The sequence below is a fragment of the Giraffa tippelskirchi genome, chromosome 3, assembly GCF_054371585.1.
Source record: "Giraffa tippelskirchi isolate mGirTip1 chromosome 3, T2T-mGirTip1v1.2.pri, whole genome shotgun sequence".
NCBI classification, from domain to species: domain Eukaryota; kingdom Metazoa; phylum Chordata; class Mammalia; order Artiodactyla; family Giraffidae; genus Giraffa; species Giraffa tippelskirchi.
Window position 1 is genome coordinate 46,856,616 of NC_137277.1, and position 18,919 is coordinate 46,875,534.

The following is an 18,919-nucleotide window of genomic DNA, read 5'->3' on the forward strand; positions in this document are numbered from 1 at the left end:
GACAACTGCACCCCCTGCACCCCACTCTCCCGCTCTCATTCAACCCTGGGAGCTGCCAGGTTCCTGGTTCCCCGAGCAAGATACAAGAGACATGGAGGAAACTTCAGCCTAAACTTCAAATCTTTTGAGCTGAAGACTCACAGATGAATAGCCTGACTTCACTCAGCCCAGCACAAACAAGCTCGATGTCCTCACAGAGAACCCCCAACGGGAATCAGCAGGCAGGAACTCTGATCCTCAAAGGCGCCACTCTCTTGCTGAGTGACCTTGCGTCTGTCACTCAGCTTCTCTGTGCCTTACATGTTCAACTCTGAAACAGACACACTGTTACTTTTTCTGCTTCCACAGTTACTGCGAGGACCAAACAGCATCCAGGAGGACCTGGAGCCAGAGTACCTGGTTCAAATACCACTTCCACCAATTCTTAGCTAAGTGACTTCAGGCTTGTCATTTAACCTTTCTCAGCCTCAATTTTTTTTTTCCCTACCAGAAAAAAAAACCAAAAACAAAAAACAGAGTTACAAATAGAGACTGAATCCCAGGTAAAGGACAGGATTTGAGATGTAGCATGCACTCAGAAAACATTAGCAATTATTAATGGGTTTTATAAACTACATAGTTTTGATCAAATGGAAGGAATTCTATTTTTGACATATTCTGGGTGTCGACTTCACTTTCACTTTTCACTTTCACGCATTGGAGAAGGAAATGGCAACCCACTCCAGTGTTCTTGCCTGGAGAATCCCAGGGACGGCGGAGCCTGGTGGGCTGCCGTCTATGGGGTCGCACAGAGTCAAACATGACTGAAGCTACTTAGCAGCAGCAGTAGCAGCCAGTAGCTTAGAGCAGGATCTGGGTGCCTGGTTTGTTCACAGACTTATCCCCATACTCTTGGAATTCACAAATATCAATGTGGATTCCCCCCCCCAGAAAATCCTTAGCCCTCAGATCTCCTGTAAGTTTTATCTCCACCTCATCTTAGTAATAGTAAAAATAACAGCAGCAACAAAATACTGACACTCTACATCTGGCCCGAAGCTCAAAGCTTCGCTTCTATTATTTCATTCATGCAGCACACCGTCCTATATAGTAAGTACCAGTATAATTATTATTTAATACACGAGGAAATAGATGAGAAGTAATTTGCACAAGGTCATTACTAAGATTTGTTTGTTTAAGTCAAAGAACAATTCACTCTGACACCAAGCGGATGGGTTTTCCCCTCATACCAAGCAATTCTGACCCTAACTACCCAGAGTTAGGGCAGACCCCATAGATGAAAGGTTCAGACCCATAAGACGCTCCCCAGTTCAGACGCCAGTCTCCAAGACACCTGTACTTCATACCAGCTGGCTATAAATGAGAGTTCCCATGACCCTCTCCTCGGGTTTGACAATTTGCTAGAATGGCCTCCAGTACTCAGGAAAAGTTTTCTTACTCTCACTGGTTTATTTTAGAGAACACAACTCCAGAAAAGCCAGATGGAAGAGAAGCATAGGACAGGGTATAGCATAAAGGGAACCGAGCTTCCACGCGTTGCCTGGGTATGCCAACCCCCCAGCACCTCCACGTGTTCACCAACCCAGAAGTTCTCTGAAACCCTTCATTCAGAGGTTCTTATGGAGAGGTCCCATTACATAGGCGGGATTGATTAAATCATTGGCCACTGGTGATTAGCTCAATTTCCAACCTTCCAATCACATGACTGATGGAAACCAGACCCCATCCTGAAGCCATCCAGGCAGCCAGCAAGATTTACTTCTTTAGCATAAACCCAGGTCTGGTTGAAAGGGCCTTATTAGGAATAACAAAAGATGCTCCTGGGGCTTCTCTAGCAGTCCACTGGTTAAGACTTCATCCTCTAATATAGAGGGTGAGGGTTGAATCCTTGGTCGAAGAGCTAAAATTACATGCGCCTTTCAGCCAAAAAAAGAAAACATAAAACAGAAGCAATATTGTAACAAATTCAATAAAGGCTTTAAAATAATTTTTAAAAAATACTCCTCTCACCCATCCCCTCCAGATATTCCAAAGGTTTTCAATCTCTTGTACCAGGAACCAGCAAATGAAGACCAAATATGCCTTTCTTATAAATCAAAAAATCATAGCTATGCAAGCCTGGAGCCCACACTTATCAGGCACTGAAATCCACAGTTGGCTAAAATATCTCATTCTGTAATTACCTTGGATGCCAGTGCCCCTACCTCCTCCCCACACTTGCCATAACACCCTGGTACTCCCGAGCAGGGCATTCTCCCAGCCAGGTTAGCCTTCCCAGCCTCTATAACTGGGTCTATCTCTAGCCCCACCCATCCTAGAGGTACCTTTTTAAAAATAAGTTTCTTTACTTATTTATTTTTATTTTATTTTATTTTTGTGGCTGTTCTGGGTCTTCATTGCTGTGCAGGCCTTTCTCTAGTTGCAGCAAGCAGGGAAGGCTTCCCAGTGTGGTGGCCTCTCTTGTCATGGGGCTCACAGGCTTCAGTAATTGCAGCACATCAGCTCAGTAGTTGCAGCTCCCAGGCTCTAGAACACAGGCTGAAGAGTTATAATGCACGGGCTTAGTTGTTCCTTGGCATGTGGGATCTTCCCAGACCAGGGAATTGAACCCATGTCTCCGGCATTGGCAGGTGGATGAGCCTCCAGGGAAGCCCTAGAGTAACCGTTAACTCATGTACCTCTTTGTCTCCCCTGCCCCCACCGGAAACCAGGCCAGGCCCAAACATATCCAAGATCTGCTTTCTCAGACTGGCACTACTGCTCAGAATTTACGATGAAATGTCCTCAGAACTGCTTTTCCAGATGCCGCACAGACTCCCTTGGGGAGGCCAGATCATTTACCACCCACTCCAAGCCCTGGTGACCACCACCAACACACATCCTGCTCTCTCTCTGGATGAACTGAGCCTCTTCTGTCTCCAAGGATTTTCTGGCAGCATCATCCTTATTCCTCACTCTTGAAACTCTCAGCCTCAAAGCTACCCAGTACCAGTATTGGGTGTAGCAAGATGCATGTGCTGGCTTGCCTCTATCATCGATTCCTCTCAAAGCCATCTGTCAGTGGCCCTCACCTCTGACCCCAAATATCTGTTCCAAAAGGAAATAAATCAAAGATGCTCAGAGTTGAAAGTAACTGTAGAGGTCATTACATCCGATTCTTTACGTGACATTGATCCACCTCTACAGCGTTGCCAATAAGCACTTGTGTGGCCTCAGCTAGAATGACAGAGCACGGGTGGTCCTAGGATGGCTCCTTCCAAGCAGCTGATACCACCTCTATGAATGTCTTCCCACCTGTGGGTACCAGCACTGCCCTCCGGCCTCTCGAAGAGAAAAACCATCTCTTTTCCCTAGGAGGACCTTCTAAGTTCGTGAAGATGGCAACCCCCTAGCCTTGGGTCACCCGCTTCCCTTTTCAAGCTAAACAGTTCTCAGCTCTTCCCTGCGCTCCTCATCACTCATGGTTTCTGTGACATATGAGGAGCATCACCCCTGGTCAGCCGTACATTTCTCACTGCCTCCTGCTTTATGGATGAGCCCGAGCCCCTGCCAACATCAAAAGCAGCCGCCTCCTCCCTATGGCTTGAAGCCAGACTGAGGCCCATCCAGTGAAGGCTGGGAGGAGGGCAAGAAAGGGACACTCTCAGAAACAGTGGAACTGGGAAAGGATGAGAAGGCAGATGTTGGTAGAGGTGAGCGCTAGGGTGAGCAGCCTGGGGTAGGGGCGTCGGAGGCAGTGAGGGGCGGTGCAGGAGCTTCGACAATAGGAATAGCTCAGCCCTGAGGTCATGGGCAACTTTGGGAAGGGCTTTCCTTGGACAAAAAGTTCCAAAGAGGAATAAACCAGCTGAGCCTAGAATAATGAATCCCAATCAGAGAGATGCTCATTTGAGTTATGAAAAGTCTCCCTTGGAAATTGTTACAGACCCCACCGGAGGACACATCGAGAGACTGAGGCTTATAAGACTCTGGAAATCGTTATTTCCTTTGATCCAAGCCAGACACACGGTTCACGTGCCTAAGTGATTCTCCATTTTGTCAAACAGATGGAGAAGCAAAAACGAATCAATACATAGGTTGGGTTCCCTAGCAGAGCCTGAGACAGGGTTCCTCATCCAGGTAATTTATTGAGGGGATGATGAACTCAGGAAAAGCCTAGAAGGGAGGGAGGCACGCAGGATAGGGAAGGAAGAAGATGTAAGCAAAGTCGGGTTTTGGGGAGACGCAGAGCTCAGCCTGACCCCATGGAAAGCTCGGCACCCTAATTCGTGGGGTCTTGAGATGCCTGGCATTTTGAGCACCTGGATCAGTCAGTTGCTGGCCCCTGGCTGTCCCCAGGTGGTGGGGAGGTGTATAACTTCTCAGATATCTCCTAGAGAGGCACTGCTAGTTGTCTAGGGACCAAGGGCGTCCTTCTGATCTCAGGGCACATAGGAGCCATTGTCAGGAGCTGTAGCCCCCAAAGCAGGAGAGAGGGTCTCAGTGGAACACCTTACAGCATCTTTCACAAATGCCCTTGCTAACTTGAACACAGACCCCTGCTCACAACTCTAGGACCAGTGTGATGGAGACTTTTAGCCAAACTGATCAACTGCAACCACACACAGGGCTCATGGACAGTTTTGGTTGTAGGGTTTGGTGCCTCCCTGTTTCCACTACACCCACACAGGGTACCAGGGTATTTTTCCTTCCATTGTACAGCTCTCTATCTATATAACACAAACAAATAAATGTATTAGCATATCTGGTTACTAAATAATATCCATTCCTTGCCTCTAAACATAAAATTGTAGTTTCAATGAACAAATGTGAGATCAGAATATAAACTTTGATTGTGTTCTACTATATTAGAGTTCTACAAATTGGCATGTCCTTGGGAATCACCTAGTTTAGCCTGCTCATCTTACAAGTAAAGAAACTGAGGCCCAGAGAAGCTAATTACCTTGCCCAAGGTTGGGTCACTCCATCAACAGAAGTCAATAAACACAGGCAAATACGTTCCTTCTGTGCTTCATGCTTTATTTCTCCTGAATACAAATTTCCGTGGCCAGTGAGGTAATCGATAGGGAATGGACCTGAGTCATGAGAAAATAAGTGCTGGAAGATGGAGACATGCTTTTGCAACCAAAGGATGACCCTTTGCAGAATATCCTTCTCAAATAAAGCCCATTCTGATAAATAGGCTCCTATCACAGGCTTCCAGTAACCACTAAGCCCCATCTTTATGGACTGGCTTGAAGTCCATTGCAGGGGAGAACTATGATACATGGAATTTCAAATTTGTAGAGGTGATGAAGGCCATTAGTTTCAGGTTGCAATAGATCGTGAGTCAAATAGCCCTGCTGGTCAAGTTTGATATGGCAACCTTGCTCCATCAAACACAAACACTCCGACAAAAGAGACAGCACACAGCACACTTTCAGATATCTCTAGACCCAGGTGACATATTTTTGTCCTGCTGGAGAAAATGGGATTACTTGGTTCTTTGAAATATGAACTGCTCTATGGGAATGATGCCTCTGACAACAAGCTTGGTGCTAAAAGCTACCAATTCAAAAAAATTAAAAACAAAAAAGCTACCAATTCAGTTGTTGGGGGACTTTTTTCATGGCATCCTATTTCAACTCTTACTCTAGAAATTGGTAGCAAACTAGGATTCAGAAACTTTATAGAAAATTGTCTAGAGTTCATCTCATCATTAAGGGAAAGATGTGCTGTAGAAAGGAAAAGGGAGCCACTGGAGTGAGAGGGAAAGACTCCATTTCCAATTCAGTAAGCTCTCGGGTAGCCTTCTTGCATCAGCAATTCTGGAGGTCTAAGAGCTGCCAGGGACAAAAGTGGAAACAGAGCAACTAGGTACCAGCCCAGTGGCCTGATGTGGCCTTAGCCTTTCTTGGCAAGTAGATGGTTGGCTTATTATAACATTCACTTCTAGTTAGTTTCCCGGCCCTTCATCACATCAGAGAAAAGTCGATACACCCCTGAAAGCTTTACTGCTAGAAAGACATGAGGTAACACTCTGCAAACTAGATCCCAACCAGAGGCTGGCACCATGAAAAACCACCCACTCAGTTGGGCAGAGGTTGCCTCTGCAAGGGCATGGCAAATATGCACAAGACTTTCAAGCAACTCCAGCAATAAGAGCTATCATTTACTTTACATTCAATGCAATGTATACGCGTGCATGCTAAGTCTCTTCAGTCATGTGCGACCGTATGGACTGTAGTCCACCAGGCTCCTCTGTCCATGGGATTCTCCAGGCAAGAATACTGGAGTGGGTTGTCATACTCTCCTCCAGGGGATCTTCCCTATCCAGGGATCAAACCTATGTCTCATACGTCTCCCCCATTGGCAGGCGGCTTCTTTACCACTAGCACCACCTGGGAAGCCCAATGCAATGCATACCATTTTGATATAGAGCCTAGAAACTTCCCAGGTTAGGGTAAGTCAGGGTCTATATACCGTGCTGAGGTGGGCAGAGATGACCAGGCAAGGAGAACCTCATGGTCTTCACAGTCCATGGCCCTCATGGTCATGAGGAGTCGGGTCTCATCCAGGAACCAGATTAAGCCTCAGTCAAAAGATCTAATTGGGGTTCAATAAACACATCTAGGGTTCAGTCCAGCAAACATACAACACACAGGACCAAGATGGCTTCAGGTAAATGCACAGCTGGGCTATCAACAAAGGGCCATCAAAAAAGAGTAACTTGGACTAACCCTGGTGGCTCAGTGGTGAAGAATTAGCCTGCCAATTCAGGAGACACAGATTCGAACTCTGACCCAGGAAGATTGCACATGTCCCAGAGCAACTAAGCCCGTGTGCCACAACTACTGAAGCCCACGTGCCTAGAGCCACTCATAACTAGAGAGTAGCCCCTGCTTGCCATAACTAGAGAAAAGCCCACGCAGCAACAAGAACCCAGTACAGCCAAAAATAAATAAATAAAATTACTTTTAAAAAAGAGCAACTCCTGTTCAATTGTGAACCAAAAACCCAAGGAAGCGTGCTGAGTTAAGAGAGGCTGGTACCTCTTTCTCTCACAAATTATCCCTGGATGCTCCTGGCAGATAAGACAAAATATATCCCACCAAAGGAGTATTGCTCAGACCCATGGAGACACATCTGTGGATTTTATTTTTACACTAAACGGACCTTTGAAGGAATTTCTAACCCTCTGGATACTACCCAGGAGACCCAGGGAGAAGAAGGCAAGCAGACATGGGCTGAGTGTATACTGTGTTCCAGACCAGGCATTAGATGTCCAGACGTGTGAACCCAGGCATGACCAAATGGAGTTGCTCCCCAAACACCAAAATAATACATGCAGTTATATTTAACATGCTATTATGGGCAAAGTTTTCTTCTTTATTCTTTCCCACAACTCCCAAGTTTTCTCCAGTGAGCATGGATTGTTTCTATAATCAGAAAGTGTATTATTAAAATAATAACAATAATGAGACAAGTCATCTCAATGCAGGTGGAATCCCAGTACCTACACTGAAAAGGGAAGCCAAAAATGGCCATTTTCAGTTGATATCAGAGTCACCTTACATTTGAAAAGCTGCAAACCCGCTTCACTCTGGTACTCTTGCCTGGAGAATCCCATGGACGGAGGAGCCTGGTAGGCTGCAGTCCATGGGGTCGCACAGAGTCGGACATGACTGAAGCGACTTAGCAGTAGCAGTAGCAGCAGTAGCAGCAAACCCGCTTCACACACTCTGATGACACACTGGAAGAGCTTTCCCTGTGATAAGCAGTTCTAAGTCCCGAAAATAAAATTTAGGGGAAAAAACCATGTCTTACAGGAAGGAGAGACTGAAATGGACAATGTATAAAAATTATCAGTGGTTAAAGAATTCAAGTATTAAATTAAATCTCCAAGGTCCCTTTCAGCCTAAACACTTCATGATTCTAATGCAAAGGGAGAGTATGCATAATGACTGTTCTATCACAGGAGTACGCCAAAGGATGTCTAGAAGACAGGGGAGGAAGAGATTAATTTAGATTATGATATGGGGAGAGGGGTTGGCAGTGGTTTCCTGGAGAAGGCCACAGAGATATTAAAGCTGGGTTTTAAAGGATGAGTAGGATTTAAATAAATAGACATAGAGGGAGGTGAGAGATGTAAAGAAGTAAGACAGGCCCATGAGCAAAGGATGTGGGATCAATTCAGGAAACAGCAAGGAACTAAAAAAAAATTTTAAAAACCCAGCTTTCCTGGGTATTTATTGTGGGCAGGCCCTGTATTCAGCATGACAGATGCAGAGAAAGTGTTTGATGAGACAAGATTCCTGCTCTCAACAAGCCCCCGATCCAGAAGGTTAAGAAATGGTCCATAAGCTCTTTGATGGCAAAGATCTGGTCTAGCACCATCCCTGCTCTGTTTGATTAACAAAGGAATGGATGTGCTAGACACTCACAGGACACATTGGATAAAAGATGCCTGCCTGGTACCCAGGCCACTCAACTCCTATCAGGGGTGGGGGGCAGCACAAGCTTCCTGGGCTGAGGATAGTGGCAAGAGCAAGACATGGAAGCCAAGATGATGGGTAAGGAGAGGGTGTTCAGGTAGCAGAACTGATACGGAAATACTGTGAAAAGGGAACACTTGACATATTATGAGTGAAGAATCCCACAAATACAGCAGCTGCCCATGCTCTAAAACTGTTAGTCACAGTGTGGAAGAGTGGGAAGGGCCCTGGCCTGGAGTCATGAGAGCCAGAATCCAACCAAGGCTCAGATAACACTCCCATGGGATGCTAAACAAGGCAAGGAGCCAGCTCTTGTACCAAGCATCTGCTCTGCACTAGCTCTCGGCATCCCTGGCCTCCCTAGATCAGCACAACGACTCTGAGTGGCAGGTATTATTGTTTTTAATTAGAGATGGAGAGAGTATAGTTAAGAAATTTGCCTTACACAAATCACAGATTATACAGGGAAGAGGGGGTATGGTTGGAATTCCAACTCAGATCTCTGCCCAAAGCCCGCATTCTTCACACACCTGCTCCTCTTGTGATAAGGAGTATTAAGATTAGCTATGGATCCACCGGCCCAGGGCAAGAATTCCAAATATGTGAGCTTGCTAAACCCTCCCCAACCCATCTCTCTAAGGCCATGTGATGTGGATGACTAAGAGTCATAGAATTGCCTCTAACAAGATCCCACTGTGGAGGGACCTTTCTTTCAGTATGAAAAGAAAGAAACGCCTTTCCTAAGAAATCTCAGGTTTAAAGTACACACACGTGCGCATGCACACACACACACTATGGGAATCAGGTTACAAACGCAAACTGGGGGGTCATTTGCATTCCTGAACTTGGAGGCAGATGAACCCCAATGTGATAAGCAGAGAAACGACGTGAAATAGTCACGTGCTAGTCACAAGCAGTGGGATTGCCACCTGTCAGCAACAGTTAGCTGCTGAATCCAGCTGTGACCTCCACTCTAAGAAACCCCATCCCTGTGATGCTAGGCTTTCACCCAGGGCTCCATACAGAGAAAGTAGCAACCTCCTCGCTACCGTGACAGCATTACTCATCAACTCACTCTTCTGGTGGGCTGAAAACAGGGCAAGTAGCCTGGACAATAAAAACCTTCCCACCTATCTTGATAATAACCCTGCTTTACATCTGCATCGTTGTCATAACACACAAAATGACTTTCATTTATACCGTCTCACATGATTTGTTCTCCCCTATGAGTTACAAAGTCACAGGTTACAATCAGATGTTCCATGAGCAAGTCATTGCCGAGAAGGGTACAAAACACAACCTAGGGAATAAGCTTAAGAAATGATGGAGCTGGGATTCAAACTTAGGTCTTCCTACTTCTAAGCTTAACTTCGACTCATCCAGTCATGACCAGACAAATACTCCCATGGTGAGCCCTCTCGCCCTTTCCTTCCACACTAGGTCAATCGGGTAGGCTCTGCCAAGTAGATACTGTTGAATCAAAGCCCTCCTCTTTCCCAGGAAGGAAAAGTATGTACCCATCTGAAGTCAGATGGTCCTAGGTGAAGGCTAAGAGTGTACCTGCCCAAGCATGGAGCACACCAGTTTACATGGCAATCAGAGCCCCACACGTCGCTTCTGGGACTTTTAATCTCTGCTGACAGTCTTTTGCTCTGCTAGAATCATGGCTCATTCGCTAATTAAAGGGTATTATGCACTTCATTGCTCACCAGCTAAGAACTTGGAACAAGGAAGCATCTGCAGAAGCATTAGCCCTGGAGATGGCACTAGGTGTGCTTTACAGAAAAAGAAAAATGGGAAAAATGATCCACATGGGACAGTCCCTCCCCCACACTTTACTGGTCTACTAAGCCAGCCACGGCTCATAGAGGAGGAAGCCACCCAGCATAGGACAAACCCAGGGAGAGTCCAGCAAATGAACCAAAAGGAGAGGGGTGCGGGGTACAGAGAATGAATGGGAGAGAAAGATGGTGAGCTGACTTCTCCCATAGCCACCTGTGAGGTCTCACACTCCTCTGGTGCACCCCAAGCCAAGGACAAGTACACCTGGAGCCCAGGCCAAGAGGCCAGGGAGACCAGGGCGAGTAGGAAGGATTAGCCTTCACTGCAAGGTCCTGGAACAAACTTGGCATCACAGCCCACCCTTGGAGCCTGGCTGCGCATTGTGACCAATGGGCGAAATAGATCAGCGTCCTGCCTGGAGCCTGCTCCAGGATTCCTGGAGTGGGTGCCCTTTCGGACATTCTCCTGCACAGCTAGACAATCCAGACCTGAGACCCATCCCCTTTTCAATGCAGGGGGAAGACTGAGGATCAGTCCAAGGAAGGGCACTCCACCTAGATCAGTCTTGAATCTGGTGAGGATGACAGATAATGACATGACACTTACTAAGTAATCATTTGTATCCACAGGCAGCTTCCCTATTGAAATGACAACCTGGCAAGGTCAAAGGCTCGGGTCAGGATTTAAAGCCTGATCTTTGGCCCCTTGGGACCCCAGGGACCCAAACGACAGGCTGAGTATGAAACAGCAACCAGGGATCAGAGAACCTTTACTTCTAAATGGAACTCGGTCACGAGTTGAGAGGAAGTCACTAGGTGGACACGTGGTTATGCGGATGCTTGAGAGAACTTGGTCCAGAGGCTGCTACCCACCGCAGTGGCTCTGGTGCCACACCCCCCCCCGCGTGTTCCATGCGTGTTCAGGCAGACAGAGGAACAGCTGAGTGTGTTTCCGAGCTGCGTGGTGCAGTGGAGAAGCTGAGCGTTGCCACGGCACTAGAAAGCACGGGGTGGATACAATGATGGTTTCAGCCTCCAAGAATGAGGTTTTTTCTCCCATCTCTCCCCAAGCCACCTAAGACATCATTTGTGCGTGACATGTTTTCAGATCCTGTTTGCTCCAATTTAGAAAGGCTTTCAGCCTTCCCCCAGCTCAGATCCACTTCCTCTTCAGCCTCCATATAACACAGCCTGATTCTGCTGGGCTCTTTTGCACAGTGTTTCAAACAAATCACACAGAACAACTCCCTCAAGAAAGAGAGCTCTACAGGCAGCGAGAAGCAGTACCCTCTCCTTCCCCGCCCCCCAACACTCAGGCACTCTTGGCTTTTCTAGATAAAACCAGAGAAAGCCCACAGCAAGCACAGAGGCTGTGGACAGAGATCGGTTGTAGCATTACAAGAAACTCAGAGCAAGAGCCTGGTAAGGCAGTGGATCTGAGAGCAGGCGGGGAATGGATGTATCATGGAGCAAGGTAGGGCATGTCTTAATTAAGCAGAGGACCTCAGACGAGAGCTGACGACAGAGTCGGGTCTCTCTGCCATTTGCCACGCCGAACTTACGACTGCAATTTGGCTCAAGGTTCTGAGACTCAAAAGCTCTAAGGCAGCTTTGGGAGAAGCAGCCACACTGGGCTTCCGGAGGGGCCCAAGGCCCCTGATGTCCCAGGCCCTCCTGGGAGCCAGAAGCTGTCAGCAGCAGCAATCAGACCTGTGATGCCAAGTTCTGCCTAGCAGCCCACTAATTAGGCAGACACAGAACCCTGGCAACCCAGCTCTCCTCCCATCCTTCCTCTGCCTCTCCAGGAAGCCCCTGCCTGAAAGGGAGCCACCTCCCCCTCCACTTTTGCTCTTTACTCAGCTCCACACTCCTCCTCCAGGCTTTGGAATCTCACAGCTGCTCGCCCCCTCCCCACACCACTCCTCTCGTATCCACGTTGTTAAGCGATCATCATCATCGTACAGATAGCAAACTAAGCCTCTGAGTTTCTAGCTGAAACTCCCAGACCAGCCAGCCTGCCATGCTTTGCCCTCGCCGGCATCTCATAGACCATCCTGCCTCCACCTAAACCCTCCTCTCTGGGCCAAGCACCCTGGACATCTCTTTGTTTTTGACCTGCCAGCAGACCAGACAGAGACCCCGGGGTCCCCAGCCTCTCCTTTCCTGACACGGAGCTCAGAATCCACACAGGAAAAGGCAGCAAAGAGACTTCCACACCTTTGCAGCATCACCTGCTCCATCAAGCTCCCAAAGCCACTGGAACCAGCCAGGCCGCCTGGGACCCCACACCCCCTTCTCTGGCAGCTTTAAGCTCCAGCCCAGCCCACAGGATGCAGTGCCTGATGCTACTTCCGAGCAGAGAGAGAGAGGGGAGAAAAAAAAATGCCACCTCGTCAATGACAAGCTGTTCCAATCACACAGCTCAGACACCAAGTGCCCCGGACCACAGACAGCTCGGCCTCCTCCCTCTGGGTGGGTAGAAGGCAGCTCGGCACATATGGGGGAGCCATCGCCCAAGGCCAGGCCCCCTGCACATCCGGCCAGACAACAGTGCCCCATCCCAGCGGGCAGACGCCTCCTGCCAGTTCCAACAACTCTGGCCAACTCCCCTCTTGGCCTTCAACCTGAGGGACGGCTCTCCCTCCTGCTCCAAAGCACAAAGAGACCTCAAACCAAGCCAGAGGCCACCAGCGTGGCACTTCTCCAAAGGACCAAGCACAGAAAGGAACTGAATGCCAAGTACTCACAGTGGTGAAGTCCTGGTGGCCACACTCCTGGCCCTTGAACTTGCAGTAGAGCATCATATCCTTCAGGTCATGGCCCACGCGGTGCAGGAACTCCAGCATGCTGAACTGCTTGGGTTTGTAGTGCTTGAAGTTGGCCTTCTGCTGCAGGGCCTCCAGCACCGTGGGGTCGGCCAGGTGCGGGTCAGGGATCTGCAGGTTGACGTCCAGCAGCGCCAGCAGTTCCCCAGCGTGGTACAGGTCATTGGTGGTGAGCCTGGAGAAGCGGAAGCCATTGAGATTGCAGAGGGTCACGGCCGGGAAGACCAGGCTTTGGGCCACCACCTCGTCCACCTTGGTGACGTGCTGGTAAGAGAAGTAGTAGGACACCCTCTCCGAGCTCTCCACCAGCAGCAGGCCCAGGGAGCCCACGAAGGCCATGGCCCAGAGCACACGCCGGATGGTCAGCGGCCCGTAGACGAAGATGTGGCGGATGCCGTGGAGGGTGGAGGTGTTGGCGAAGATCTGGATGCTAGAGGGCTGCAGGCTCCCCTCGCTGGGGCTCTCCTTGAGGTCCATGGGGACCCTGTGCAGTTCCGCAACTGGCTTCAGGTTGATCAGATTTCAGGGAAAGAGTTCCCAGTCCTCGGGGCTCTGCTTAAAGCTTGACGTTCAAGGGAGGGAAGGAAAAGCCAGCATCAGGCAGGGCAGCACAATCGGAGTTTATCCTGAGAGCCCAGCTGCACGCTGCCAGGGGTGAGTGTTTATATTAAAAAAAAAAAAAAAACAACCCATTCAAACTCTAGCTCCTGATTTTTTCCAGGCGATAAGGAGGGCTGATTTTATTTAGGGAGACACCAAGGTGATGTGGAAGAGATGTGGGTGGGAAGGGAGAGCTTAGCCAATGGAAATAAAGTCCTCCCCCCTACACACGCCACTAGAGACAAGATTAAAAGCGAGAGCGAGGGAGAAAATGCTTAAAACAAGTCGCTCAGCAGCTCGGAGCCTGTTAACCAGTGCATAATGCCCCGCGTTCAGCATCCTGGGGATGTCAGGGCGGCCACGCTGATGCACTGCGGGCGGGCGCAGCGGCCGAGCTTCAGGGGCCCCCGCCGCCGCCACCGCCACGGCCGCCTGGGTCCTCTCCTCTGCCCGTGCTGTTTTGGACTCCGGATCGCGTTCCTCGGCGCCGGCCTCCGTCCCTCCTCTCCTCTCGTCCTCCGGGCCCCCCTTTTATTGGGCAGAATTCCAAATGCCTGGCGGTCCGCGGCTCGCGCCTCCTCGGAGAGTAGGCAGCGCGCGCGGCCGCGGAGAGGCGAGGACCAGGAGGCTGGGGGCTCCGGAAGGGGACTCGTCTGTCTCCCACCCCCGCCCCGCCACCCCCATCCCACCCCCCAGGAAAAGCGAGGAGCCAGAGAGCCCCGAGAGAGCCGGCCTCCCTCGCCCCCTCCACCAGCAGGCTGTTGGGATGGGGAGAGGGCCGGTGGGGGTGGGGGAGAGGGCTGCCGGGGGGGCCGGGGGGCCCGGTGAAAGTTTCTTTTTGGTCTGTTTTGGAGGGAGCTAGCGGGGGCCTCTCCCCTCAGGGGGAGAACCAGCCCCCCTCCCCGGGAGGGAGGACGTGACAGCCGCCCCCTACAGGTGGCTGGAAGGTACCTTGATCAACTCCCAGGAGCCCAGTATGGGGGCGGCGGCAGCAAGCCTTTGCACCAAGATCTGCTCCCAGGTCAGACCCAGCCTGGGGTCTCCAGACACAGAGATGCTGGAAGCTGGGGAAGGAAGGGAACCCTGGAAAACCCCTGATGCCTGCGGGAGGGCGACATTCCAGGGTACCAGGGGCCCCAGGCGCCCCTGGGAGACCACAGGCAGAGCAACAAGTAGCCTCCACCTCGGCAGAGATGTCAGGAGATTTTTGCATCTGAAAGAGAAAGACAGCTGGGGTTCCAGGTAGGACTGGCTGCCTTCCCTTGGGCTGTGTGTATGTATGTGTGTGTGTATGAGTTCTACCCCAGGATTTGCCAGATGGAAACACAGCTGGAGCTATAGATGGGAGACAAAGATTGGGCTTCCAGCCACCTACCTCCTTTTTTCCTGAAAATCCACTGGAAGTCAGCCCCTGCTAGCAGGTGGGTGTGGCTTGCCCAGTGCCAGGGATCAAAGGGCTGGAACCTATACAGTCAGTGAGGCTAAATCCCCTTCAGGAGGAAAGGAACAGAAAGTTCCAGGGGCCAATCCAATGCACACTGCCAAGCTGGGGCAGAGCCACACAGAGATGCCGTGTGGAGCCAACCTGGTGTCCCCAGGGCATGCCCAGCTTAAATAATACTCCTTGAGAAGAAGGCAGTTTAGGGAACGTTGCTCTTGGTTTGTATCTACTTCGAAATATTTCTCTATCCCATCTGCCCTCTCGCTTAACCAGATCCAAACTGGGAATAGAGTCTTGATGCGCACTGAGGCAACACATGGCATTAAATTGGTGGCTTATCGATCTTGGGAGCTTAAAGAACAGACGCATCCCAAATAAGGACAAATGACAGAGGCCAGTTAACTTCATGCATGTGTCAGCCCAGACGTTCCCAATCCCTGCCTCAAGCTGCCGAGATGGGGGCAGGATTTCAAAACAGGGGGTGCCAAGACTAAACTAAGAATCTATCATAGGCTTTCCTGGTGGTCCAGTCATTAAGAATCTGCCTATCAATGCAGGGGACATGGGTTCGATCCCTGGTCCGGGAAGACCCCACGTACTGCAGGACAACTTAGCCCATGCACCACAACTACTGAGTCCACATGACCTAGAGCCTGTGTTCTGCAATAAAGAGAAGTCACTGCAATGAGAAGCCTGTGCACCACAACTAGAGAGTATCCCTGACTTGCCACAACTAGAGAAAGCCTTCACACAGCAATGAAGACCCAGCACAGCTGAAAATAACTGAATTAATTTTTTTAAAGAATCTATTGTGTGTCAGGACTGGGCAAGGATGTCGTTATCATTTCACTAATGCTTTCAACCACCTTGACAGGTGTATGTTATTACCCCATATATACACACAAATAAACAGAGGCTCACAAGAGTAAAGTCACACAGCTCCTGAGTGCCCAAGCAGGATTTGAACTCAGGCTTTTGCCTCCAAAACACGGGCTCAAAGCCATAGTCAAAACATATCTTCCCAAATTTAGGAAGAGGACAAGCATTTCTACTCCACTTTGGTAGCTCAGTTGGTAAAGGATCCACCTGCAATGCAGGAGACTCTGGATCGATTCCTGGGTTGGGAAGATCCCCTGGAAAAGGGTTAGACTACCCACTCCCATATTCTTGGGCTTCCCTGTGGCTCAGCTGGTAAAGAATCCACCTGCAGTGCGGGAGACCTGGTGTTTGATCCCTGGGTTGGGAAGATCCCCTGGAGAAAGGAAAGGCTACCCACTCCAGTATTCAGGCTACCCACTTCAGTATTCTGGCCTGGAGAATTCCATAGACTATATAGTCCATGGGGTCGCAAAGAGTCGGACACGACTGAGTGACTTTCACTTCCCCCATTTTACACACACACACACACACAGACTCACCTTGTACTACACACTGACCAGCTCCTCCTCCACAGACGTGAAGCAGCCCTTCTCTTCCTCTTCACTGAGCCAGGTCCCTTTTGGCCATGTTTTTCATAGCACCAGGCCCTCCTCCTCCAGGACTACCTCCCTGATGCACCTCTGTAGTCTTTGGCTCATTAGCCTGTTCAACAAGTCTGTGTATCTCTGACTCCATACCAGACACTCCATTGGTTTGGAGTAAACAGAGAGGAATGGAATATACTTCCTACCCTTGAAAATTCAGGGTTCCACAAGGCTGGAGGCAGCGTTCATTTGCAAGCTGATCCTGTACATACGGAAGGCAGGGAGAGACCAAAGAAAGAGGCGGCCGCTGCAGATTGGTCAGTGACAGGTTTAAAAAGCAAGAGAACTTACACACAAGTCTTACATGCTGCCAGAGGAGTAGGTCTCTGCACCAAGTTTTAGAAGCTGAAATAGAAGCCTTAGAGGCTTCCCTGGTGGCTCAGTGGTAAAGAATCTGTCTGCCAATGCAAGAGACACAGGTTCAATCCCTGGGTTGGGAAGATCCCTTGGAGAAGGAAGTGGCAATCCACTCCACTATTCTAGCCTGGAAAATTCCATGGACAGAGGAGCCTGGTGGGCTACAGTCCATGGGGTTGCAAAGAGTCAGACCCAACTGAGCAACTAAACAACAACAACAACAGTTCAGAGGCCTTAACTGGGGTCAGGAACATAGACTATCCAGATGGTCTCAACCCCACCTTACTCTCTCAAGGCTGATGTCCTGAGGCACCTTCCAGCCCAGGAAATGCACACGCACAATCCCAAGACAGGAAGAAGTGAGGAGACTCTGATTGCCCCGAACCCGTCCTCTGGATGACCTTTCCTAGGATTCCACCCTTCGTGACCCGCTCTGACTTGACTATTTCACACGTGCAGCCCCCTCCTTGGAAACATGCCCTGAAAGATCAGCCTGGGTTTCAGAGCTTGTTAGATGGTTATCTGGCTATATTGGAGGCAGATGCCTCACCCACAATACAGGTGCATGCAAGAGAAAACATAAGACAATCATTCCCAAATCAATTTTTTCCACCCAGCGCTCCATGATTTGAGCCACTGATTTATAAGCCCCACTATACTTTAGCCACCTGATGCAAAGAGCCAGTTCATTGGAAAAGACCCTGATGCTGGGGAAAACTGAGGGCAGGAGGAGGAGGGGATGACAGAGGATGAGATGGTTGGATGGCATCACTGATTCAATGGACATGAGTTTGAGCAAACTCAGGGAGATAGTGAAGGACAGGGAAGCCTGGTGTGCTGTAGTCCATGAGGTTGCAAAGAGTCGGATACAACTGAGCAACTGATCAACAATAGGCTGGGGGTAGGATCATTCAGGGCATTCATTTGTGTCCTTGTGTTATTTAATAAAAAATCACATTAGCAGACAGAAGACTCACCAGGTATGAACACATACCATTCTGCTTGGCTAATGGCCCATGTGTTTCCTGAGAGGCAGAAATGTTGTCCAAGGCCATCCTATGTTGGAGGAGAGCTTTTCTGATTGAGAATGTCAGGGTTCAGGAAGGACAGGATTTGTTGGCTTTCATTCACAGCTTCGTGGGGCAGTTTAGTAAGGGCCTCTGTGTGTGCTTTGGTGTCCTCCAGGCCAATGGAGGGGACAAAGATGGCGGTCAAATGATGGCACCATGGGAATCAGAACATGTGCCCCTGGCCTCGAGGAGAGGAAGGCAGCAGTTTCAGGAACTTGACCTGGTTGGGTACGCCGTACTTCTTGGCTGGGGGAGGCAGCACTGTCAGGTGTGAAGAGATGAACTGGGGGTGAGACAGGCCAGACCAGGACCACACCTTCTCCCCTCAAAGGCACGAGTTCAGCCTCAGGTCTAGCCTGTTTCCACAGGCCCAGGTTGCAGCAGGATGATGGGATTCCAGTGGAGACTCCTCCTCGATCAGGGGTGCAAAGCAACTCACCCATCCCAGTGGGACGTCCCATGGTAAATTCCAGTGGATGAAGCTTCTCCCAGGCCTGACGGGGCTTGGCGTTCTCAGCTGCACGGCAGGCTGATCCACAGTGAGAGTCCAGGCAGTGGTTGTTTCCCACCATTTCCACACATTTACAGGATCAGGTGCCTGGCATAAAGGGCCATAGGCCCTACCTGGCCAAGGTGGTTTTACCTGCTAGTAGTTTAATCTGCTGCTTTCATATCCCATTTTTCCTTTCTACTGCCCCTGTTGCTTAAAGGATATAGGGAAGAAGGAACCTCCAGTCACTGTCATTTTTCCCCCCATCTTGTATATCATGACCTTTGCAATGTGACCCCCATCACTATCTATTCGATGACAGTATCCATCCATGGTGCTCAGACTTTCTAAGCCCACC

General features: G+C 49.7%; 1 protein-coding gene across 1 annotated transcript in view; it reads right to left on the reverse strand.

Annotated features, from left to right (window-relative positions):
* The window catches only part of ASIC2 (acid sensing ion channel subunit 2), a 1,220,661-nt gene extending 1,207,104 nt beyond the window's left edge, over positions 1 to 13,557 (reverse strand). Inside the window, exon 1 of the mRNA XM_081574827.1 lies at positions 13,003 to 13,557. Coding sequence (XP_081430953.1) covers positions 13,003 to 13,557 — 555 coding nt within the window. The remainder of the gene's footprint in view (positions 1 to 13,002) is intronic.
* Positions 13,558 to 18,919: the final 5,362 nt, after the last annotated feature.